We start from the raw sequence: 19,705 nt of genomic DNA, 5'->3' as shown, positions 1-19,705 counted from the left end.
AGTTTACAAACATTAGAGCCATGGGCTCCTCTTCATTTAACAAATATCTTCATTTAACAAAATCTTTTCTGGGTTGTTCATTTCCCTGAAAATGTTGTAATATTTCTTATGAACAAGTAGCTGGGTTAGAGGTGTGTGCCTGGTTCTTTTTTCCCCCCTCTGCATTTCTAGCACTTTAGAGGATACCCAAGGAATTACACATAAAGTAAATAGGCCTTTAAGGCTGTCATGCAACCTAGAGAGATTCAACTGTTAATGTTGCCATAAAGAAGAATCTTTTCAAACTTTGGAGTTTAGGTTGCACATTAGTTTTAAAACTTGTTCAGATTAACATGGAAAAATATAAGGAATTTGTGAATTACATACCCCCCCTTTTTTTGAGTGCTCTAAAAATGTGATTTTGTTGGCAGCCAGAGGCATAATGCTATAATTTTAGCTACTCAATGCAAAAATACATGTAAAGAACCACACTTAAGGGGGTTGGGAGTTTGGCCTAGTGATAGAATGCTTACCTAGCATGCACAAAGACCCAGGCTTGATTCCTTGGTACCACATACATAGAAAAAGCCGGAAGTGGTGGCTTAAGTAGTAGAGCTGTAACCTTGAGAAAGCCCAAGGACAGGGGTCAGGCCTGAGTACAAGTCCAGGCCTGGCAAAGTTAAGGGGAAGTGGTGCTTGTGGCTCAAGTAGAACACCAGCCTTGAGCTGAAGAGCTCAGGGATAATGCCCAGGCCCAGAGTTCAAACCCTACGACTGACCAAAGAAAACCAAGAAACTAGGGAATTTCTTGGCCAGGAATTTGGCCTAGTAGTAGAGTGCCTAGCATGCATGAAGCTCTAGGTTTGATTACTTGGTACCACATACACAGAAAAGGCGGGAAGTGGTGCTTTGGTTCAAGTGATAGAGCACTTTCCTTGAGAAAGCGCAAGGACACTGCTTAGCCTCAGTTCAAGCCCTAGGGCTGGCAAAAAAAAAAAAAAAAAGGAATTAAGGATGCCAGGCACTACTAGTTACACCTGTAATCTAGATATTTCAAGAGAATAAGAGGTTCAGGGTTGAAAGTTAGTTCAAGAGACTTTGTCACCCTCTAGCAAGGTGCAGTAAGGTGTGCCTGTTTGCCTTGATTCAAGGAAAGAAGGTAAGCATGGCATGTGCTTGCCATCCCAGTTAGAAAGGAAGGTACAAATAACAATTTCGTGGTTCATATCATACATAAGCAAAGCCATCTCAAGGCAGTAAGTGCTAGAGATGTGGCTCAGTGTTACAGTGCCAGAGTAGTAAGCGCCAGATTCTTGAGTTCAGGCCTCAAAACAAGGATTTTATGTTGACAACATACTAGATAGTATTTCCTCATGATGTATACAGATGATTTCATTTAGAGACTTAAGAGTGGAACTACGAAAATCGTTGGCAGTTAGTGTCGTAATTTATCATAGCTAGTGAGTGCTTTGTTACTTCATTGAGGATCTCTTCCCATCTTCATTCTCCTTAATACATGGTAAAGTTCTATTTCCCTGGGTGCTGGTGGCTGATGGCAGTAATCCTAGCTACTTAGGAGGTTGAGATCTGGTTTAGAGTGAGTTCAGGCAAGAAAGTCCACAAGACTGAAAGCCAGTTAACTCCAGTGAAACCAAAAGTGGTGCTGTGGGCTAATGTGGTAGAGTGCTAGCCTTGATGTAAGAGCTCACAATTGAAAAAAGAAAAGTTCTATTTCACTAATGTGGAATTTGAAAGAATTGTGTCAATCTCTTAAAAGTGATCTTGTGTTTGTTTAGATGTCAGATTTCCCTAATTTAGATAATCCTTTTTAAGTATTTAACACACTTGAAAGGGTAGCCAAAAATCAAGTCATGAGTTAAATTGTTATGACTTTTTTTTTTTTTTGGCCAGTCCTGGGCTTGAGCTCAGGGTCTGAGCACTGTCCTTGGATTTTCTCAAGGCTAGAGCTCTACCACTTGACTCTCAGTGCCACTTCCAGCTTTTTTTTTTTTTTTCCTCCTATGTATGTGATACCAAGGAATCGAAAGCGGGTCTTCGTACTTGCAAGGCAAGCACTCTACCACTAGGCCAAACTCCCGGCCCTGGTTTATTTTTTATTGTTGGTTTTGTTTGGTTTTTTCATTTTGCTTTGTGATACTAGGGAGTAAACTCAAGGCCACCTCCTCCTTGGAAAACATTTTACCCTATCCTCTAATCCTGATTCTGTGGTTTCTGATGGCAGTTATGGTGACGTCTCTTATGTATCATGCTTCATACTTTCGTGAAAGTACCCATTAATATTCTTAAGCCCTTAAAGTTTGAAGGGCTGCAGAAGCATAGTAATCTTGAATAATTGCAGTTGAAATAGGTGTTAAGTTTAGAGTCTTAACCATTTTTTCTTTACAGACTAAACCATCTCCAAAGACCAACTAAACCCATATGTGACACACACTATAGTGTAAATGTTTATTTGCCTGGAAAATATCCTTAAAATAAGACACTGAATAAAATAAAATAATTAGAAGACACTGAGAATTGAAGACAGAATTTTCACTCTGTCACACTGCAACTTCTCTATTCTTTGTGAATATTATCCTTGCTAGTATGTAATTGTGGAGGTAACATTAAGCTGTAACTGGGTGGGCATGGTGATATTTACCTGATGGCTGAGGCAGAAGAATCAAATTCTAGGCCAGAGTGAGTACAGAGATTGGGCACTTTCCTTGAGCTCTTGCTCAAGGCCAGTGCCTCACCTCTTGACCCACAGCTCCACTACTGGCTTTTTGGGGGTAGTTGAAGGGAAATAGTCTCATGTATCTTTGAATCATTCCTCAGATCTCAGCCTCTTGCTTAGCCAGGATTGAAGGTATGCATGCCTTTAGCTTTGCTTCTTAAATGAAGGGAAAGTATAACTAGAAAGTCTGCCTTCAAAGTAAAGTGCCATGGAACTGAAAATGGAATGTGTCATAACTTCTTACACACAACTGAATAATATCTAAAGTTTTATAGTTAACAAAATGGGATTTATTTGTAAAGGAAATAGTATTGGTGGGATAGGGATCACTAAATTACACCTCATCACCTGATTTTTATATTGCCTTTGAGCTAAGAAATGGATTTTTATATTTTAAGTGGTTAGAAAAATAATTTGATGCAGATGAGAATATATGAAATTATAATCTGCAAATGAGAAAATTATATTTCCCATTTAATATGTTGGCTGCAAGTTTATCAGTATTAAGATTAGGTATATTCTTTTTAGTTTTTTCAAAACAAAAGTGAATGTTGAATTCTGTCAAAGGTATTTTTTGTATCACATGAGTATTGTTACTAAGTTTTTATGACATTTCTTTTTTTTCTTTTTGTGCCAGTCCTGGGGCTTGATCTCTGGGCTTGGCTGTTCTTGAGCCACAACACCACTTTTGGCTTTTTGTGAGTAGTTTGTTAGAGATAAGAGTCTCACACACTTGGGGCTGGGAGTTTGGCCTAGTGGTAGAATGCTGTGGCTCAAGTGGTAAGTGTGCTAACCTTGAGAAATCCCAAGGACAATGCTCAGGCCCTGAGTCCAAGCCCCAGGACTGGCCAAAACACAGTCACAAACTTTCTTGCCACAATCCTCAGATCTTAGCCTCCTGAGTAGGATTATTGGCATGAACCATTGTCACTGAGCTTGATGTAGTTTATTGATTTATGTTGAAGTATCTTCCATCCTTGAGATGAAAACTAACTGGCTCATATATGATATCTTGAATGTATCAAATTCAATTTGTCAAGATTTTATTGGATATTTTTTTTTTTTTTTTTTTGCGCTATCCTGGGCTTGATTGAGCTCAGGGCCTGAGCACTGTCCTTGGACTTTCTCAATGCTAGTGCTCTAGCACTTGAGCCTCAGCACTGCTTCCATCTTTTTTTCTATGTATGTGGGATCAAGGAATTGAACCCAGGTCTTCATGCATGCCAGGCAAGCACTCTATCACTAGGCCAAACTCTCAGCCCTTTATTGGAACTTTTTGCATCAGTGTTCATCAAAATTGGTCTGTAATTCTCTTGTATCTTTGGTTTTGGAACCTTAGGATGAGTTTATTAGTGATGAGGCTAATTCATGGAAAAGTTTGAGGAGTATTTGGTGTAAATTCTTTGACTATCTGGTAGAATTGGGCAGTTTTCCTGGCCCTGTACTTTTCTTTGTTGGAAGATAATACTGCTTCAACTTGATTATCATAGGTATTGTAAGAGGTTTGTAATTTCTTGGTTCAATTTTGGTGGGTCAACTGTGTCTTTAAAATGTATCCATTTCTTCTAGATATTCCTGTTTACATATTTGTTTTAAAAACATTCCCTGTGGGCCGGGTTCTGGTGGCTACTCAGGAGGCTGAGATCCAAGGATCACAGTTCAAAGCCAGCCTGGGCATGAAAGTCTTCAAGACTCTTACCTTCAGTTAACCACTAGAAAACCAGAAGTGACACTGTGGCTCAAAGAGGTAGAGTGCTAGCCTTGAACTGAGGAGCCCAGACACAGTGTTCAGGCCCAGAGTTTAAGCCCCCGCAAAAACAAAACCAAACCTGTGATCCTTTGAATTTGATGTTTTCAATGATACTCCAACTTCAGTCTTATTAATTTGAATGTTATTTTTTTTTTCAAAGAACCAAATTTTGGGGATTTTTTACTCTTGGTTTCATTAATTTCTGCCCTAATATTCATTATTTTTTAAAGATTAGAGGTGCCTCATAAGGCTATTTGAGCATACATTGTGTGTCTGTCTTGGTCGTGGGGCTTGAACTCTGGTCATGGGTGCTGTCCCTGAGCTCTTCAGCTCAAGGCTAGTGCTCTACCACTTGCACCACAGCACCACTTCTGGTTTTCTGGTGGTTAATTGGAGATGAGTCTCCAAGGTGTTTATGCCTGGGCTGGCTTTGAACCATGATCCTTAGATCTCAGCCTCCTGAGTGGCTAGGATTACAGGTTTGAGCCACTGGCATCCAGCTACTTTTTGTTTTTATGTTGGCACTCATGGCTATAGATTTTTCTTTCAGTACTTCCTTTGTATCCCAAAGTTGTGATAGGATGTGATTGAATAACAAGTAATGAAGAACAATGTTCTGAATGTTTGCTATTGAACTCTTAATACATTTATTTCAGGTCTGTTATTAGCTAGGTATTGCACAATAAGAATTGTTTCTCTAAAATAGCTCATACCCTAGGATATAAAGTAACTATTGGATGAAATACGTTTATGTTGCTTTTTTGTTTTGGATGACTTACAGGGGTATTGAAGTCTCCTACGATTGTGTTAGGATTTGTTCGCACTTTATAAGCCTAGAAGTCAGCTATATGATACAGATGTGTGACTGTAATCTCTTCCATGGGTCATTTCCTTTTCTGATTGATTTTAGTTTGAAGTCTATTTTTATCATATTCTTTTCTTCAGGATCTATTTGCTTCAAAGGTCTTGACATGCTTTCACTCTAACCTAGTGTTTACTGTACATAAGCTTGGAGAGTTGTGAAGGTGTCTTTTAACTTAAAAAAAAATCCCATCAAAAGTTGTTTCAGAATTAAAGATTTTATTAGTTACTACTTAGTGAATAATTCCAAACATGCCAAACACTGGCATTTAGTATAAGCAAGAAACAAGGTATGTTTAATTGGGAAAGTGAGTCAATATAGTAATAGAGCATACCACTATAGAAGCTTCCTTAGAAGATTCCATTTTGAAATTCAACTTCTTTCAAATCCCAAAAGCAGTTTGATCATGATTAACTTTTAAAGTAATTTTCATAGGTTTAAGTTTACTAGAAATACACTGACAAAAAAAAACCACATTGGGCAGTTTGGAGCTTGGGTGATCATGAAGTGAAATGTTGGCTGCAGGAGTTGCAGTCACTGTATGCACATGTGCCTAAATAGCTTCAACATAGTTGGCTGGTAGCATGCCAGTTCTGCCAGTCCTCTGCACTGTGCCATACATCCAACCTTCGTCGATAGCTTGAACATTTACAATAGCATCTCCATCTTTGAATGATACCTCATCTGCATCTGCAGCCATGTAGTCATACATGGCACGGAAGATTTTCTAGTTTGGGGGTTGAAGAATATTACAATTAGTTACTTGAATCATTAAAATTAATATAGCACTTTTTTTTTTTTTTGGTGAGTCATAGGGCTTGTACTTGGCCTGGGTGCTGACCCTGAGCTCTTCAGCTATGCTTTACCCCTTGAGCCACAGCACCACTTCCAGTTTTCTGGTGGTTAATTGGAGATGATTGTCATGGGCCTTAGTGCTCAGGCTGGCTTTGAACCTATCCTTAGATCTCAGTTTTCTGAGTAGCTAAAATTACAGGTGTGAGCCACTGCACCTGGCTCCTCTATTATGGTTTGGTTTAATTACTTTTAAAATTTGCTTGGCTATTCTTACAAATTCAAATAAATTATAAGATTAGCATAGCTAATTAAGAAAATTCCCATTAAGGCCACCCCCCTTGGCTCACTCGGCCCAGCATTTAGAAGGCAGAACCTCCTGCTGATGACCCCAGGATTGGAAGCTCAGGAAATCACCAGTGGGTGCTAGTTTTTCGCTCCCTGTGGAGTAGAAGTATTTGGATTTGTGTGTTCTGGCTGGGCATGGAACCCGGGGTCTTGCACAAGCCAGGTAAGAAGAGCTCTGCTGCTGAGGTCCAGCACAACCTGGCCTTTGCTCTCTAGAAGAGCCATGTAGAGTGCTTCCATCTGAGTCTTGCTCATGGTGCACTATAATCGCTCTTGGATATCATGAAACTTGCTGTTAGTGCATGGTACTTTGCTGTTTGTACCATGGTACTTGCTCTTGGTAACATTACTGGCAACAGCAAAAGGGGATTTCTAAATCCCCCCAGGAAAGTTAAATTTGTAAAGGCTTTCATAGAATTCCTAAAAAAAATTCCCATTGAGAATTGTGTTACAATCGTCTAATTTTATTCTATCCAGAGAAATGAAAATTTTATAACATCCTCTGAAATGTGTATAAATACATACATGGTTCTTATAATTTAGTGTGTTCATAAAAATGCTTTCTTTTTCACAGTCCTAGGGCTTGAACTCAGTGTTTTCTCAAGGCTAGTACAGTACCACTTAAGCCATAGCACCATTCTGACTTGTCTATGAACGTGGTATTGAAGAATTGAACCCAGGTCTTCATGCATGCTAGTCAGGCACTCTACCACTAGACCAAACTCCCAATCTCCCTCTTCTTACTCCTGTCTCTCTCTTCTCTCTCCTTCCATCTGTCATCTCTCACCAGCTCTCTCTCCCGCATCTCTCCTTTCTCTACTCTCCCCCATCGCTCTTCTCTTGTTCTCTGTCCTTTCTCATCTCTCCCTTTCTATTTCTTTTTTGGCTCTCTCCTCTATTCTCCTGCTTCCCTCTCCCTCTCTTGCAATCTCTCTCTCTGACCTCTCACTCTGTTCTCTGGTGCCCCTCTCTCCCTTCTTTCTGGTATTCCTTTCTGTTCTCTTGCTCTCCTCTCCCTTTCCTCGCTCATCTCTCTATTCTCTTTCCTCTGTCTACTTTCCATAACTCCTCTCTAACCTGTCTCTCCTCTGTCCTTGCTTTCCTCATTGTTTCCCCTTTCCCCCACTCTCTTCTCTTGTTCTGTCCTTTCTGTCCTCTCCCTCCTCAAGGTGTGCTCTCTCCTTTGTCTCTGCTCTCTCTGTCCTCTCTCTTCACTCTCCCTCCTCTCTTTCCTTTCTTACTCCTCTTGTAAAGGGGATTAAAAACCAACTCCATCTTGAGCACACTAAGAGCTCCCCTGCCCCTTTGTGGAATGTTGAAGGATAACAACAGTAAAACAGCCTAGTCCTTCCAGGAAGGAACAGCCTTATCCCTGTCTCCATGAGAAAGAATATCCACCTCCTTTGTGTGTAGACACACCAATTCCAACCAAGATGATAGGGTTATAGCCTGCCTCATAGTAACTGTTGGCTACCTGCGTGTGGCCGGCCTTGGCCACGTGGTTTTTGCCCTTAACCCAGCATGATAACTGCTCACAGTATTACCTCCCAAGTCTTCACTGTGTCCCTGGCCAGCCAGCTACTTCCTCAATACACCTTTTTGCAGAAGACTGTCTCTGCATGGTGGATTCTGGTGGGACGTGGGCTTCCCACTGGGAGGGATGTGGAACCCCCCTCCCCTGGTAACACTTGATCCTCTTCCTCTTCTGTTTCTATCATCCCTTTTTGTCATCTCTCCTTGCTCTCCCCTCTTGTTCCTCTCTCCCTCCAGTCTCCCTGTCCCCTCTTTCTGTCCTCTGTCACCTCTCCCCCTTCTCTTTTCCACCTCTTCTCTTTCTCATCTTGCTGTCCTCTTACTAGTCTCCCACATTTCTCCCTCTCAGTCTCCATTCTCTCCTCCATCTTTTCTTTTTCCCTCCTCTACTCTCTCCTTTGTCTCTTTCCTCTCAGAGAGGAACAGACTGTCTCCCCCTCTTTCTCTCCTCCCTCTCTCTTCATTCTCTTTCTCTCTCCTCTCTCTTGTGGTCTCTCTCTGTGTCCTCTTTCTCCCCTCCTCACTCTCCTTTCTCCCTCCCATCTCTCCTCTCTGTCTCTCTCTGTCTCTCTCTCCTCCTTACTATCCTCTCTTCTTTCTGTAGTCACTGTCATCTCTCTCTCCTTTCCTCTTTCTCTTTCCTCTTTGTCTCACTTCTCTTTCTCTGGTCTCTCTTCTCTCTCTTTTGTTTTTCCTCTTTGTCTCACTTCTCTTTCTCTGGTCTCTCTTCTCTCTTTTGTTTTTCCTCTTTGTCTCTCCCTCTTTCTTCTCTGCCCTGTAGGTCTTTCTCTCTGACATCACTGAACAATGCTCGATTTTAATTTGAGTGTGTAATGTTTTCTTGTACTGAGCACTTATGGGAAATAACAGAATACATGAACTCGTATATAATCAATAAATAAGTAATTTGTATAGCTTGTCACTTACTCCAGCAGTAGATGGATGAGATGGGATAGAAGATAATGTGGTCTGTTGAGTAGCAACTGAAGATGATCGTTGTTGGGGGAGCTCTGTGGTTTTTACATGTTTATAAGCTACAAATAAGGGGGAAAAATAAGGGGGAAAAGTTACAAAAAGAACAGGGATAGGCATTGAATCTGTGCTTAGCAGCTGAGTATTATCTTTTCTATGTTATTTTATTTGGGGCAGTCGTGGAGTTTGAACTTACAACCTAGACACTGCCCCTCAATTTTTTTGCTGCTCCACTTTGGTGTTCTGATGTTCAATTGAAGATACGAGACTCATGGACTTTCCTGCCTGGGGCTGACTTTGAATTGCCCTTCTCAGTCTCTTGCGTAGTGAGGATTATAGGTATGAGCCACCTGTGCTTGGCTAATGTCCTTTCTAAGAGACATCTAAAAAGTGGATGAACATGAACCTACTAACCTCATATGAGGTTCCTCAATTCTAACCTTTGCTTATTAGAAAAGAACAAGGCTTTTCTGTTCTACTTCAAGTGGTTACTGCTACTCTTGGAGTCACAGCCTGGCTGTGATGGTTGTCAGAAGCATCCACTGGTACCTGTTGAGGTTGCAGAGAAGAAGGCTCCTCCATCACTGTAGGTGGAAAGGCGGTGGTCAGCAGCTTCCGAGTGCTCAGATTTCTCCTCACCTCCACGGATACTCAGGGCACTGGCAGATCGAGACTGCTCCCGGCTCCGGCGCTGAGCTTGGGCTGAGAAAGATACAGAATAGTTGAAATTTTTATGGTTTCACCATAATTGCATCTCGGTTATGGTTATTATTTGTTTTTGCCAAGTGTCGTTTTCCACAATGTGTTGGATATATTGGTGTCATGTTTATTTTACAGATGAGAATTTAAGTGCATGTTCCTAAGTCATGGAACAGCCAGGATTCAAATCTGTGAATCTGTCTTCAACTAGCTACTCTTCCTACCACCATGCCCATTTTTCTGGCTTCCTTCAGTAGATATTAATCAGAGTTAGAATCCATCTTCAGTCTCCAGAAAGGCCTCCATAATTTAATGGTGATTTAGATATTCTGGTTGCCAACATATTGGGGATAGATCTTTAAAATTAAGCCTGGGAGGCCATAACCTGGATTTACTGATCTCTTTTCATCAGTGAACTACAAGATTAATCCTGTAAGGAATGGCAATATGGATCCTACTTTTTAACATGGACAAAAAATAGGAAGACGTGCCACTACTTTGCTTAATGAATAATATTTTCTGATATAAGAGAACTACAAGGAAAAGTCATTATCTTTTGTAAAGGTGTTATTATTTCCTTTTTAAAAAAATTTTTTTGCCAGTCCTAGGGCTTGAACTCAGGACCTGAGCACTGTCCTTGGGCTTTCTCAACTAGAGCTCTGCCACTTGAGTCACAGCACCAGTTCCAGCTTTTTCTGTGTATGTGGTACCAAGGAATTAAACCCAGGTCTTCATGAATGCTGGGCAAGCACTCTACCACTAGGCCAAATGCTGGGCCATAACTTTTTTTTTTTAATAAAGAAAGAAATTACAGATAGTGATGAGGCCTGAAGGAGACATGAACTAGAGGGGGAAAACTTCAGTGCCTAAAAGTTATTGAGCTCACCAAGTGGTTAAATTGTGTTATGAACTTCTTGTGGCATAACATACCATTGATCATGTGTAAGCTTCGGGACTGAATATTGTCTTCTGCTGGGTCGTAGTCGAAAACTGAGCCAGGATTCGTACGCCAGACACGTAAACCTGAAAGAAAAACCAGTGACCAAAACAGGTGCTCTTTCAATAATTTCAAAACCAGCCAGGAACATAAAGAGCAGGAAGACTGAATCACTCTGTTCCTCTTATTTTTTTTTTTTTTGTTCTCAGGGAACAAAGAAAGGCAGAAACCTCAGCTTTGCATAGTGGATAATATAGGAATTAAAATAATATCCCTATTAAAAATCTAGATAATAGAGATTTTTCTATCACAACTCATTAAGACAGATTTGGTAGCTTAAAAGCAGGTAGATGAAATCTGGATGATGGTGGCCTGAGCCAAAAACTGTAAGACCCCATCTAAGTCAGTAAACCATATAAGTCAGTAAAAAGCTGGGTATAGCAGTACATACCATTATCTAAGCCATGTAGGCAGTGTAAAGAGGAAGATTATAGAAAAAAAGATCTTATTTATAAAATGACTACAAAGGCTTAGAGCCATGGCTGAGTTGGCAGAGTCCATATGACGAAAATAAGATCGAGGAATTAGGTATAGTTATATCATGTTTGTTTTTAATTACCTGTAATAGTCTCATGATCCTGATCATTCCGTTTTTGTTCCATTTCTACCACTTTCCTCTGAATACCTCGGTAGTTAATGTCACTGAAGTCCTGTGTGTTCTTCTTTACTCGTTCAGTAATAGGATCCGTCACCACTGGTGTGAAACATCCCTTCTGTTTCTCAAAGTCCTCATGATATTTCACCTGAAATCATAAACATTTGCTTTATTAAAATGTAGTATGAGATCATCTTCTCTCTGCCCTCCCTCACCCCATTTTCAACAGGCCACCAAGAAACCCTGGAGGCTCACCCACTCACCGTTGAGATGTGCCGTTGGGTTTCCCTCACCCGTCTCATTTCCGGGGTATCCAAAACATAGGCAGCTTTGCCTTGTATTTGTTTCCGGAAGCTGTCAGAGTAAAGAACCTATGGAGGACAGACCATAGGTGACTATAGGCGATAGAGCTAGTTGGCTTCATTCTTAAACCTCAAAACCTTTTCATGGATGGAGGTGAAAGAATATCCATATTTTTCAAACCAATATGCTAACACAGAAAGGTCCTCCAGAGATAAAGACTCCCAAATATCAAAGCCAAAGAAGATGCCCATTCCTGAGCATTACCTATTTTATAGAATACTTTAAAACTAGTGGAGAGGAGAAAAGTGCAGAGGTAAGAGGATCAGTTTGTTATAGTTGGTTATGAAAAAAATGACCTAAAAAGAAGGAAAACCATTGGCACTTATGTTTAGTATGACCGTTTGGAATTAAAAAGCCCAGTTGTGTTAATTTTAGTGTAGTTTTTCAAGTGAAGAACTGCACATTTTTACGGGTGTTAAAATGTTACTTTCCAACATGTTGCATTCATCTCTTTTAGTGTGGTTTTTCAGTTGAATGAGAAAGGCATGTTTTCATGATGTTAAAATGTTATTTTCCAAGTTGTTGCACTACTTTATTTCAGTCCTAGAAAATACCGAGCTAATGTTTTCTTGGTTGCGCTTAGCTCTCTCCATCTCTGGAGTAACAGGTGTTGGAGTTGCTTTTCTCATATTCTCTTTGTACAATACCTAGGGGAGCCAAGAAAGCATCCAGACATCAGAGAGCAGATAAACAAGTTCCAAAAAAATCACTTAGCTGGTGTTATGACCCAATTACATCACACTGTAAGAAACACCTCAAAAGTGAAAGGCGTTAAAATGTTATAACAGAAAGCAATGGACAAGAAATAAAATGAGTGTGAACTAGTGGGACTGGTTTGTTTTTAAATGGTCAGAGAAAAACAAAGATAACCTTTCAAAACACTGTGAGATAAATTAGTGGTATAGCCATAATGGCTAAGCTTGTTAAAATTTTAATTTTTTTTTTCCTCTCTGAAATACCGAGCTAAAGTTTTCTTGATTGCGTTTGACTCTTTCCATCTCAGGAGTAAAAGGTGTGGGGGTTGCTTTCCCCATATTCTCTTTGTATAGCACCTGTGAGATACAAAGTTATACCAGAAAGTCACTAGGAAGCAATAGTCACTTTTACAAATAATGCAGTCAAAGGAAGGAAAACATTAGGTTTCATTTATTACTATTAGTGAGAGCAGCTCTCAAGAAGAAAAGCGTGGGGCCGGGAGTTTGGCCTAGTGGTTAAAGTGCTTGCCTAGCATGCATGAAGACCCGGGTTCGATTCCTCGGTACCACATACATAGAAAAAAGCCGGAAGTGGTGCTGAGGCTCAAGTGGTAGAGCTCTAACCTTGAGAAAGTCCAAGGACAGTACTCAGATCCTGAGCTCAAGCCCAGGACTGGCCAAAAAAAAAAAAAAATACAGAGAAGTAAATTTAAAAAAAAAAAAAAAAGCGTTAATGCCAATGGTAAATGTAGGATTATATTTAGAGGAGATTCAACTGTAATAGAATCTTTAAACCTTGAATGGGGTTAGAAGCAGGCCAAACTGCAGAGGTTACTGTGAAAAGCACTTTTGTTTCTGAAGACAATACCGAGCTAATGTTTTCTTGATTGCGTTTGACTCTCTGCATCTCTGGAGTGACAGGGGTTGGGGTGGCTTTACCCACATTTTCTTTGTACAAAACCTAAGTGAGTCCAATGGATCCAATAAACCCAAAAGAGAAAAAGAAAAGGGGATTATAGTTACCGAAATAAGAAATGGAACGGATAATTTTTGAGATTTAGGATACCATATCATCTATAGGCAAATAAGGTTAGATGAAGATTGGGAAGTTTCTCAAGAAACTTGATTGTAGTTACAGAAAGATAAACTTGTTTACAGAGTCGAGTCCTACTCTGAGATGTTTACCGATTTCAAGGGAGAACTGTACTGTTCCCAGAAAAACAAATTTACTGCTTGGTATACTAATGTCAGTCCCTGGACAGATCATCTAAACAGGAATTGCTGAGGTTGAAAGTGGCTCCGATACAGCAGGTAGTTGCTAGACCTGCCTATGGACCATAAACTCTCATAGACATGTCAGGAAATTTTTAGACCCTCAAACAAGGCAAAGGGGTTCTTTTTTTCTTTGTCTCCTTTGTACACCCCTTGTTGAATTTCTTTAGTACATCACAATAAATACAAACTACTTTCAGCAGTTACATCCCCATGGTAAATCATGGAAAACACAAAACTGTATTATGGTAAACTCTTTACCCCCATGTCTCCCTTCATTTTCATTCTGATGAACCTGGGAGATTTGGAAAATGACATTTAGCAAGAAGAATTCTGTTGTTAAAGTGGTTCTTAAGGCAGAGTCTCTGGAAAGCCTTAGTATCACTTGAGAACTTACAAATTTTCTGGTTTTATTTCATAGCTACTAAAGGAGAGACATGGGGTCAGACCTAGCAGTCTCATGAAACAAATCTCTAGATGGATGGTTCTGCTCCATACTTATTGTCATAGAAACACTGGACTGAGACCTAAAAAAGCCTGCACACAGTGTAATGCTGTTATAAACCTCAGGCCCATGGTAATTCACACACACATACACTAGCACAGAGTATAAGCTTACATGACCTGGTTTACTGTTAGCATCGAAAGACAAAAGGATAACACAAAAGACCTTTCTGTGACACTCTAGTTTTTAAATGGTCACTACTGGATCAGAATTTATGGTATTATCTACACAGGAATTATTTTCCCCAAGATTTCTTTATCTATCTTTCACAGGGTGAGGCTAAGTTTGATATTCAGCACTACAAAAATAATAACACCACCAATAGAAAAACATGTCAGTGCAGTATAGAACTAAAAGTCATCAACACAATACCATGATTCTAGTACTCAAAAAAGAGCCTATTATACCTACTATAAGACCCCACACAAATTCACCCCAAGTTTTGCTTGGAAAACAGAGAGACCTTGGGAGTAGTGGAGAGTTAAGCTTGGAGAGAGATGAGCAAGGGAATATTCTATCAGAAAACTGGTTACTTCTTGATATTAGAACTTAATTGTAGATTAAAGCAATTTTGTTATAAGAGTTAAGGCTAGGGAACAGCCCTAGAGGAAAGACAAATGTGGTCAAGTAATTCACAAAATTTAAGTTGTCTTTTAAAACATACAATTAATATGTATTATTTCAAATCATTGAAGTAGTGTTTTAAAATTATTAAAAAACATATTTTTTTGTCAGAGTACCGAGCTAATATTTTCTTGATTGTGTTTGACTCTCTCCATCTCTGGAGTGACAGGTAAAGGGGTTCCCTTGCCCATATTTTCTTTGTATAGCACCTGCACAATGAGAAAGCATCAGAGAGACATCGTAAGTGATATTTCATCTTATTTGTGAAATTCAAAATGAGAGGTCAAAAACAGTAGTAGTCCAGGGAGCCAGGAGTTACACACGACAAGATGCTATGTACTACGTTAGCGATAGATAGTTGTTATTGGTTTGCGGAATCTGCACCCTCCAGGAAGCAAGAACCTTAGCTTCTGAGTGGGGGAAAGTAGATTAGGAATTATCCATACTTTTTTTTTTCTATTTGAGTAGGTTGGTGCCTAAGCAACACAGGGATTTCAGTGGTTAGAATTTGGTTTCATTATCCACACAATCTAAATCATTTGTTATTTCTTTTTTAACTTTAAAAAATATGAAGTAAAATGCCCAAATTAACTATAGTATAGAAAGAAGAGGATGTCTTTTTTTTTTTTTTTTGCCAAGTAAGATACATTAGAAGCAAAGGAAGGGAAGAGGGTCTTTAAAGTTATCAGTGTAATTATGAAATTGAATGGCATCTTTCTCCCCATTTGTTTCCAAAATACCGAGCTAAGATTTTCTTGATTGTGTTTGACTCTCTGCATCTCCGGAGTGATAGGGATTGGAATCCCCGTCCCCAGGTTTTCTTTGTATAATACCTGTACAGAAGGTAAGCATCCAAATAAAAGCAATCAATCATTGGAGTCTTCATCTTTGCAGTGATTGGGGGTGGAGGAAGACAATGAATTAGAAAAAGGAAAGGAAATCACAACCTTTTAGGTTCAACCTGTATAAGCTTAAAGACAAAGGAATGCAGGAAAGAACAGCAAAAACTAAGAAATATGAAAAGAAAGTTTGTTATTTTCTTGTTTGATGGAACTGAGCAATGAATACCAGGACAGGGAAAAAATAGTCATCCCCATCTTGTTAGTGGAGGAGGGAGTGATGGAAACAGACATGAGACAGGAAAGCAAGGAAGTTATTTTTGACTTGGTTATGCTATTGGTAATGCTATTAATACACCATATAAGGATGTTTGGTTTTATAGATATAAATAGGAAGATACCATACACAAGTATTTTGTTGACTTCTAAAACAAAATAATAAATTTTTAGTTCAGGTGAACAAGTTAAGGAAAATTCTTTTTAAGGCAATTAGAAAAGGATATGACACTAAAAGGAGAAACCTTAAAATATCTCTGCAAGTACCAACAGGGGCAAGAGCAGGTTAGAATAGGAAATGAGGTCAATAGTTCCCAGAACTCTTTAAAGCTCCTGTTCAGATAAAACTTGCCATGATAAGATAACATTGATGCTCACACACAAGAATGTTACTTCTTTCAAAGTTGGAATAGAATACAGGAACATTTTAAATACAAAGTCAAACAATCAGATTAAGGTTTAGCCAAAGTGGGATGACTGTGTTAAGTTGGGAACAAGATGGGCCAAAGTTTTTATTGGGATCAGATGATTAGATTTTTTTTAAAGTCTAGCCATTAATCTTTTAAAGACATTTTAAAGATAATTAAAGGGATTTCTTTTAAATACCGAACTAAAGTTTTCTTGATTGTGTTTGACTCTCTCCATCTCTGGAGTGATGGGGATTGGAATCCCTTTGCCGAGGTTCTCTTTATATAACACCTGCATGACACAAGAAAGCATCCAGGAAAAAAACAAACAAACAAAAAAAACCACAAGAGACACATAGGGAAGCTGTGATGAGACCACACACATGATAACAGGAATATAAATCCACATGTCCTCTGTTCTGTGCAGCAGTTACAGTGAGAATACACTGAGGACCCAGGGCATTTGTGCTCACCTCTTTACCCATAAACAAAGACCTGGTCTTTCCTTGTCAGGAAATAGAGAAGAATATAAGAGCTAGTAAAATAGTCTTATAAGAATAGAAAACTCACATGTTTACATGTTTTCTATTCAGTATACAACAGTCTTTTAAAATTAGATCAACAAATATTTTTCTTACATAGAATATCTTACATACAATCTAACCAACATTTAAAAGTACAGACCGAATCTGCACACTTGGGGCAAAACTGGTCTCTCTTTAGACTAACCAGGTAGTCTGGAATCTGGTGTTTTGGTATGTGAGGTTAATCACAAAGTTTTTCACCAATGGACAGTTTCACCTAATGTAACCTGTATAAAAAATAACATGGTTGCTTTAACAACAAATTCCAGGATTAGTAGTTGCAAACGGAATTCCACCATGAATGTACTGTTGTAATAGAAATAATTAAAACATAGTTGTGAAAATGGATGCAAGCCTTTAAGGGAATAATGATAGTGAATCTGCAGGGGGAAACCAGGAAATGAAACACTCAAGGTACATAAAATTACATTGAAAATGTAACAAAATTGAAAGGTGATGAGTTGTTAGTAAACAGTAATTAAAAACAATTTATGTCAAAGAATCAAACTTGTAGAAAAATAGTCAAACTGAAAATTAAAAACATTTTGGATTAATCCCTTACTTTCCATCACTGATGTAAGGAAGCCTATGAGCCTTATGTAAAAGTATCACAGACTATTTGGAACAGCAATTAAGAGAAAATATGATTAAAATATGATTAAATATAAGTGCATAGTATGATCCATATCCATCTATATGGAAATATAATCTCCCATATATACATACATGTGTGTATATACGTATATGTATATATGTGTATATATATATATACATATATATACACACACACTTTTTTTGTACTGGTCCTGGGACTGGATCTCAGGTCAAAGTGATGTCCCTGAGCTGCTTTTTACTCAAAAGTTAGTGCTGTACCACTTGAGCTACAGCTCCACCTTCACCTTTTTGGTAGTTTATTGGAGATAAGAGTCTCACATACTAATTTTTGCCCAGGTCATCTTTGAACCTCCTGAGTAGCTAGCCTAGATTTCTAGTCATGAATTGATAGAATGCTTTTGGGTTCCAGTACTGGACAATTTTCTTTCTAGGTACTGTTGATCTAGACGGGATCTATGTCATGCTCACTATTGTTTCAAAGCAAGAGACATCATTTCTCCGTGACACTTCCTGTTCAATCTGCACTAATCCAGAGACATCAAGTAAGAGTTCCATCTAAGTAAAAGCTTAAGTGTCAGGATTGTTTTTCTAAATCAGTTAGCTTCACAAGTGCCAGCAGTAAAATAAAAATGGAAGGAAAGGAACCAGTGAAACATTTTAAGGGATTATTAGGGACTATTATAGAAAGCATGAAGCATTAGGTTCAGATGGTAAGTAAAAAATCCAGAAAACTGGATTGAGTTGGTGAGGATTTTTCCTTTGTTTTTAAGAATTTGTTAAATTATTATAAAGGGACATTTTGTTTTATAGAAATTAATGTGAAGTTAAAGGAACGTTCTCCCAAATACCGAGCTAAAGTTTTCTTGATTTCGTTTGACTCGCTCCATCTCAGGAGTGACTGGCAGGGGCGTCCCCTTGCTCAGGTTCTCTTTGTACAATATCTGTGTGCAGAAAACCAACAATAAAATCAGTCTTGACCTATCATTTACATGGACTTGACTTTAGAAAGTCTCTAAACGTATCTGCTTTTACAATGATATAAAATAGAATTCTATAAATAGTGTAATTTGGACATTTACCAGTCTGGTGTCTCTGAGTTGCATCAAGGAATACACAGCTTCTTGATTTATACATGCCATTTCTCAGATGCAGCTATTACTTTGAATACTATTTGATACGAACTAATTTAAGTGTTACCAACAACTGACTATAGGTAATAACTTAAAGGAAAAAAAGGGTAAGTCTTGGGGGATTAAATTTAAGGTATTAAAACCTAATATTAATTTAATTTTCAATGATCCTGAATATATTAAGAACAAAAGCTCACTTATATCTTGCATGATATACAAACATAGCCTAGAAAAGCATATCTGTATTTTTGAGTTACCGTGTTGTCTTTGAATGAAAATGCTTAAGCTTTGTAATCTTTTAAGGATAGCTGTAAACACAAAGAGTATATCAAACATTCAAAATACAAATTAAATTCTGATTAGCATGTTGTTCTTTTGAAATAGGTGTTAGAGATCTTAATTTTGATTTATTCCACACCAGTTAAAACACCTATGATTACAGAAGAAATGGAGGAAGGAAATAGTTTTATGAGTTAAAGGAAAATGATAATGGAGGGAGGAAATAGTTTTATGAGTTAAAGGAAAATGGTAAGGTATCTTTTTTTTAGAAAAAAGATAGTTAAAATTTCACACCAACACTGAAGTAAATGCTGAATTAGATTTGAGTTGAAAACCTAGGAAATGCTTGATCTCATTCATTATATGAATTTAGTAATTTTACATTATTATTGTAAAGGATTTTTACATTTTATTTTTCACCCCTAAGTAACACCACCCCTAAGAAATACCGAGCTAAAGTTCTCTTGATTGCGTTTGACTCTCTCAATCTCTGGAGTGATAACTGTAGGGGTTCCTTTCCCCAAGTTTTCTTTGTATAAAACCTGTGAGATACAAGAAAGTATCCAGAGGACATTCAAAATGAGCACAAAAGCTTGAGGAAGGAAGAGGGTTAGGTACAAGGGTTTTAGTAAGTAATATTTAGTAAGAATTTATACTTAGGGATTTTAAAGGATGAGCTCTGAGTGCTAACTCCTGAATGGAAAGTATAATGTACAGCATAATGGAGTTACAAGTGAGTATACTAAACAATTGTGTGTTAATACTACTCAAGTCTTTTTTTCCTAAGCACTCAGACTAGTTGTAAGAGTGGGTCATTCTATATTGGGTCAGATGATGATACACACAGACACAGAA

General features: G+C 38.4%; 1 protein-coding gene across 4 annotated transcripts in view; it reads right to left on the bottom strand.

The window, feature by feature from the left end:
• Positions 1–5,628: 5,628 nt before the first annotated feature.
• Positions 5,629–19,705, bottom strand: part of Neb (nebulin) — a 207,758-nt gene continuing 193,681 nt past the window's right edge. For 2 of the 4 annotated variants that reach the window (XM_090343110.1, XM_090343109.1), the window contains exons 149-162: positions 19,300–19,392; positions 18,290–18,382; positions 16,442–16,534; positions 15,461–15,553; positions 14,837–14,929; positions 13,188–13,280; positions 12,584–12,676; positions 12,179–12,271; positions 11,525–11,632; positions 11,226–11,409; positions 10,600–10,692; positions 9,520–9,672; positions 8,926–9,032; positions 5,629–6,052 (exon numbers count right to left, since the gene is read on the bottom strand). In XM_090343110.1, coding sequence (XP_090199236.1) covers positions 5,879–6,052; positions 8,926–9,032; positions 9,520–9,672; positions 10,600–10,692; positions 11,226–11,409; positions 11,525–11,632; positions 12,179–12,271; positions 12,584–12,676; positions 13,188–13,280; positions 14,837–14,929; positions 15,461–15,553; positions 16,442–16,534; positions 18,290–18,382; positions 19,300–19,392 — 1,563 coding nt within the window. In that variant the 3' untranslated portion in view covers positions 5,629–5,878. The remainder of the gene's footprint in view (positions 6,053–8,925; positions 9,033–9,519; positions 9,673–10,599; positions 10,693–11,225; positions 11,410–11,524; positions 11,633–12,178; positions 12,272–12,583; positions 12,677–13,187; positions 13,281–14,836; positions 14,930–15,460; positions 15,554–16,441; positions 16,535–18,289; positions 18,383–19,299; positions 19,393–19,705) is intronic. The other 2 variants (XM_090343111.1, XM_090343112.1) reach the window with 2 other exon arrangements.

This window comes from Megascapheus bottae, chromosome 12, assembly GCF_031878675.1.
Source record: "Megascapheus bottae isolate mThoBot1 chromosome 12, mThoBot2.hap1, whole genome shotgun sequence".
Lineage (NCBI taxonomy): Eukaryota > Metazoa > Chordata > Mammalia > Rodentia > Geomyidae > Megascapheus > Megascapheus bottae.
Note: the sequence above shows the minus strand (reverse complement) of the source record. Positions and strands in the feature narration are given on the sequence as shown.